General features: G+C 38.9%; 1 protein-coding gene across 1 annotated transcript in view; it reads left to right on the forward strand.

The window, feature by feature from the left end:
* Positions 1-3,340: 3,340 nt before the first annotated feature.
* The window catches only part of BMPR2 (bone morphogenetic protein receptor, type II (serine/threonine kinase)), a 54,249-nt gene continuing 52,799 nt past the window's right edge, over positions 3,341-4,790 (forward strand). Inside the window, exon 1 of the mRNA XM_009584700.1 lies at positions 3,341-3,363. Within this exon, the coding sequence (XP_009582995.1) occupies positions 3,341-3,363 (23 nt within the window). The remainder of the gene's footprint in view (positions 3,364-4,790) is intronic.

Below are 4,790 nucleotides of genomic sequence, written 5' to 3' on the forward strand. Positions count from 1 at the left end.
ATGTCTTTAAAATATTAGTCTGGTGGTTGCATTTGTGGAGCCCACCTGGAGGACTTCTAGCATAGAAGTTTGCTGTAAAGCAATAGGCTATGCTGTCTGCCCGACCTAGCGCTCCCCGGCTGTGTGTTGCACTGTGCTGCTCCCGACCTCTTGCTCAAAAAGTCCCCGGGCCATTTCTGGTCGGTTTAGATCTTCATGCTCCCATGCCCAGTCCTTGAGCCAATTTATTTCTCTTCCTGACCAGTCAGTGCAGATCTCTGCTGTGCAGTTGGTCAAATACGCTACAAAGCAGAGTACTGGAAGTGTAAATACATGGAAGATTTCCAGCAGTTTAGCTTTTTTCCTCCCACTCTAAGTTAGTATTAAGGATGGTTTGTCTATAGAAGAATGACTTCTTTCAAAAGACGTCTGCTTGTGATATATTTTTATATAAGTGTATACACATTTAGAAATATTTGTAATTAAAACCTCTGAGGAGAAAAAGACAAAAAAAGCAGCAGTAGAGTGCTTGCTAAGTGATGATTTCTTCAAGGTTCTGTTTCTCTGTACATCACGCCAGAATTCAGCTATCAGTAGTTGAAAGGATATACTCAAAGGAGCCTCCTGATGTACGTTACTTTAATCGCCTTCCTTTTAATAGTTTGCATTATGAAGACACGTGCTATCTCATAACCCTGCCTCGAGGGTGATGATGTTTCCCCATATTGTGTAAATAAAAGAACTCCACAGAGAGCTGACAGGGCCAAAAGAAAACAGGTTTTGTGTCTATTGCTGTTCTGATTAAAATCTCACTAATTCAAAGGACAAGTTACAGAAGAAAACCTTAATCTTTTCAAAAAATCTGTTGCAGCCTAATGAGATTCCCAGTTGAATGCATGGTGGCCTGTATTTAAAAAAATCCCATTACAGGCAAACAAATGCTGAGAAACCTTTTTCATTTTTTGTCTTTTTTTTAAATCTTCACCTATGTGGTCATGAAGGCAGTTGGACATTATTACCAACGTGGCACCCATGTATGTGGTCTGTGATGCTAGCAAGTCTATTCTTGTAGTTTACGTGCAAGTTTGTCTTCTGACTGTTATCTCAGGTTCTTTTATTCGTGACTATTGTGTCACGAAATGTATTACCTGGCATTAATCATAAAGTGGCAAATGTTTGTTTGTTTATTTACTTATTTTTAATCCCGACAATTAGAACATGGAATAGAATAATTCTTTGTAGCATTTGAGTTAACGTTTGAGTCCTTTTTCCTTCCTTTCCCCTCCCTTTACACTTGATGCAAATTCCATGTACTGCATTGAATAGATGTAAGGTCAGGAAGCGTCGATTAAGTACTGATGGAACTGACTTCCTATGCTATTAATGAAAACATGACTCATGTTCTAAGGATTTGCAGTTGGATTCCTGTAACTTTTGGTATTTCTGTTGTAATTGTTTTCAGTAATTATATTTTCCTTGAACACAAAATGATCACGAAAGAATTAGTATGTTAAAAGCAAAAACAGCATATTGATTTGTTTAAACTCATCCTAGTACGGGTGAATTGTATATTCATAGCACACAAGATTCTGACACAGACAGTAGATGCACTTGTAATTTTCTTTGATCTTTCCTGTCCAGAAATATCTTTAGTGGGGAATGAAGGCAAATATTCAAATAGTAAACATATCTCAGGGTGTTTTTGTAGCGACCCACTACAAATATCCAGAATTGACATATTTGTGTGAATCACTTCTCTGTTCCTGAGCAGTTGGAAATAGCAGTATGGTTACAGGGAGAAAATATTGAAAACATCAATATAGTATTATTTCCTATAGTAACTTATTTTTTCAGGTTTTTTGTTGACAGTAGAACCGATAAACGCTAAGATTGTAATTGTATCAAAACCTGAGCCATATGCCAAAAGGAAATTCCTGAAGCCCTGGTGTTTTTTCTTGCGGTTGTGTAGTGCCATGGGATGAACTCCATGCCCCCCCAGAGCACTGCGGCAGTAAGAGTGAGCCACAGGATGGACTTGGGAAACTATGGGCAATTCCCAGTTCCTTTATGATTTCAGGAAAGTAATTTAACATAGTCTGTTTCCCCATTCTCCTTTTGGAATATGACAATAAGGTTTCACAATCTGCTTCAAGTTAAGTCTGTTAATGTGCATGTGGTGATCAGACACACCAGTAATGGCAGTCAAGCAGGAAAGCTAAGAACATTTAATGTTTCTTAGATTACTTCTTGAAGCACCCGCACTCAATTGTAATGCTGCTCATGTTTTAAGCATATTTTTGAAACTGGACAGTAAAGTGTATTTCTACATAAATATAGGTGTAAAATGGGCTGGAGAGCAACGGAACTCATTTTGGGTTTTTTCTGGTTTGTGATAGGGAAGTGAAGAGCTTGCCCCGCTTTCTCTGGTTTTTCCCTTGGTAGAACTTCTGGGAATGGTGTCTTCCCTTCTTGTCTTTGTTGGAAATCTGCTGGATGAGAGAACAGAAGTTTGACTTCATTTTATTATTTTTATTGAATTATTTTGATATAGTTTGACTTGTGTCCGGTACACAAGTTCAAGAGGAATGGAAAATAGGCATTTCATTATAAATCCTTCATGATTTGTTGTTCAGGTTTTACTTTTGTCCTTTTCAGTGTCAGCCTATCTGTTGCTACTACAGTTGTCTGTAGTAGCAAATTTTTCAGTGGCATATGACATGTAAGCATTCAATTGCCATTTGTTGGTTTCAAAATCTCTCTCATAGTCTTTCATTAAAGGTGAATTATAAAAGACTTGAATGTATAATGAGTTCTACGTGATGAAAAAATATAGTTTACTATAAAATTTACCTTATAAAGATAAAAGTACCAGAAGTCCTTCTCTTACTTCTTATATATTGTGAAAGAAATAATAAATAGATATTTTCCAGTTTTGGAGGTAGCCTTTAATGTGACTTTGTCCTTTTTGTAGTCATAATTTCCGTATTTGTAAAATTACAAATATTGTGTACTGATTTAATCAGATAATTGCATTTAAGTACAGTGAACTCTCCAGAGCTGTCCACCCCCACCCTCCCGCCAAAAAAAGAAGTTGCTCATTTGATTTATAATCTTTGGGGGAATACATGCATCTTTGTGGCAGTTTTTTCTGTTTGTTGTGCTTTAGACCTAACGATGAAAGAGTTGTTATAGACTTACACATTTATAGAGAAACTGCAATCCAAATTAATTTTAATGATTTTACTGCATTTATTTTTGTGATGCTTAACTTGTGCAGGAGTAATGAGATGGGTAACTTGAAAGGGCCTGTAAAAGATTTGAAACAACATGATTTAATTTAGTAAGAGGAGGGCTCTGAAAGATGACTTCAGCCATGCAGCAGATGTCCTGTGAAACCTGTCCTGCACTTACTTTGGTGCTAGGTCTTGGTTTTGTTTGTGTGCCGGGACATTTCACGTCTGGGCAAATACACTGTATAGCTTGATCTATAAATGGCTTCTGCATTTTGCCGATTTGAGGATACACTGCTGGTGCATCTTGGGTCTGTGAAATCTGTAAGGAAAGGAGCGCTGCACAGTGAACTGTTGATGGGTCCTTAATACCTAGTGAGCACATCTGTCTGCAGCGGCTTTGCCCTTCATTTTTCTGACATAGGTATCAGATGAACTGGATACATCAAATGGATCAGTTTAGGAGCCTCAGTCTTCATAGGATAAATTGTTTATTTTAATTGCTCTTGTTGTTTAATAAAGATCTTAACATTAAGGTATTTCCTTGGGTTTGGATCTGTTTGAACTGAAGACAAACAAGAGAATCCAGTAGTTCTAGTCTTACCTTACCATTTCACGTGCCTTGGAGACAAAAAATGACAGGTAGCCCAGCTGAGGAATATTGTTTTTCTGTCTGGTTGCTGCACATTGAGTACCTTGCGACCTGTGACCTTGCAAGAGTCACAGCATAGTTGTGGTTGGAAGGGACCACCTCTGGAGGTCATCTTGTCTAACCCCTGCTCAGGCAGGGTCACCTAGGGCCGGTTGCCCAGGACCATCTCCAGATGGCTTTTGAAAATCTCCAAGGATGGAGTTTTGAAAAAAGCAGCTTTGGAATTGTTTCCAGCTAAGCTGCTCTAGAGTGCGTTAGTGGCTGCTCTTTCACATTGCAGGTGCAGAGCTCCCAAGGGAGAGGTAGATGTGTTTCAGCTCTCAGTGCACTATGCATAGATGTTGGCTCCCATGATGACTGAAAACTGACATAAAAGGTCATCCATGAGGAATACATGTAAATCCGAATGAGAAACAGTATTTTACCTTGAAGGGTAAAATTTCTGTTGAAATAGGCAAAGTTTAGAACAGGCACTCCAGCACTTCCATGTGTTTTTGTAGTAGTATCTCCATTTCTTTTGGGGAAGGTTTAAGGCATACTCATCTAGGCTGGAGGTTGCTTTCAAGGATGACTTAGAAGTATTCCAATACTAAATGTTTTTAGAGCTGACTAGTTTCTACTGCCTGGAAGAAGGAAACCTTACTGCCAAATTCCCAGAGGAGGAATGTGCCGATATCATGCAAAGAAATTGAAGCGGCTCATCTATTCTGTTGTTCTTCAAGATGGCTTCTAGACATCTGAATGCCCTACCCAATTTTCTTTGGCATTACAGCTTCAACAATGAACCTACAGAGGCCATAGAGAAAAATAAAGTAGCTTTTGTTATGTGTCCCCTGTTCTCCAGATGTTCCGTGCCATCAGGGAAGGGGCAGGGGTCAGCAGAGTATTGCGGTGGGTACTGCTCCCACAGGGGTTGTACTACTCTAAGT

Source organism: Fulmarus glacialis, unplaced genomic scaffold (genome assembly GCF_000690835.1).
Source record: "Fulmarus glacialis isolate BGI_N327 unplaced genomic scaffold, ASM69083v1 scaffold26969, whole genome shotgun sequence".
NCBI lineage: Eukaryota > Metazoa > Chordata > Aves > Procellariiformes > Procellariidae > Fulmarus > Fulmarus glacialis.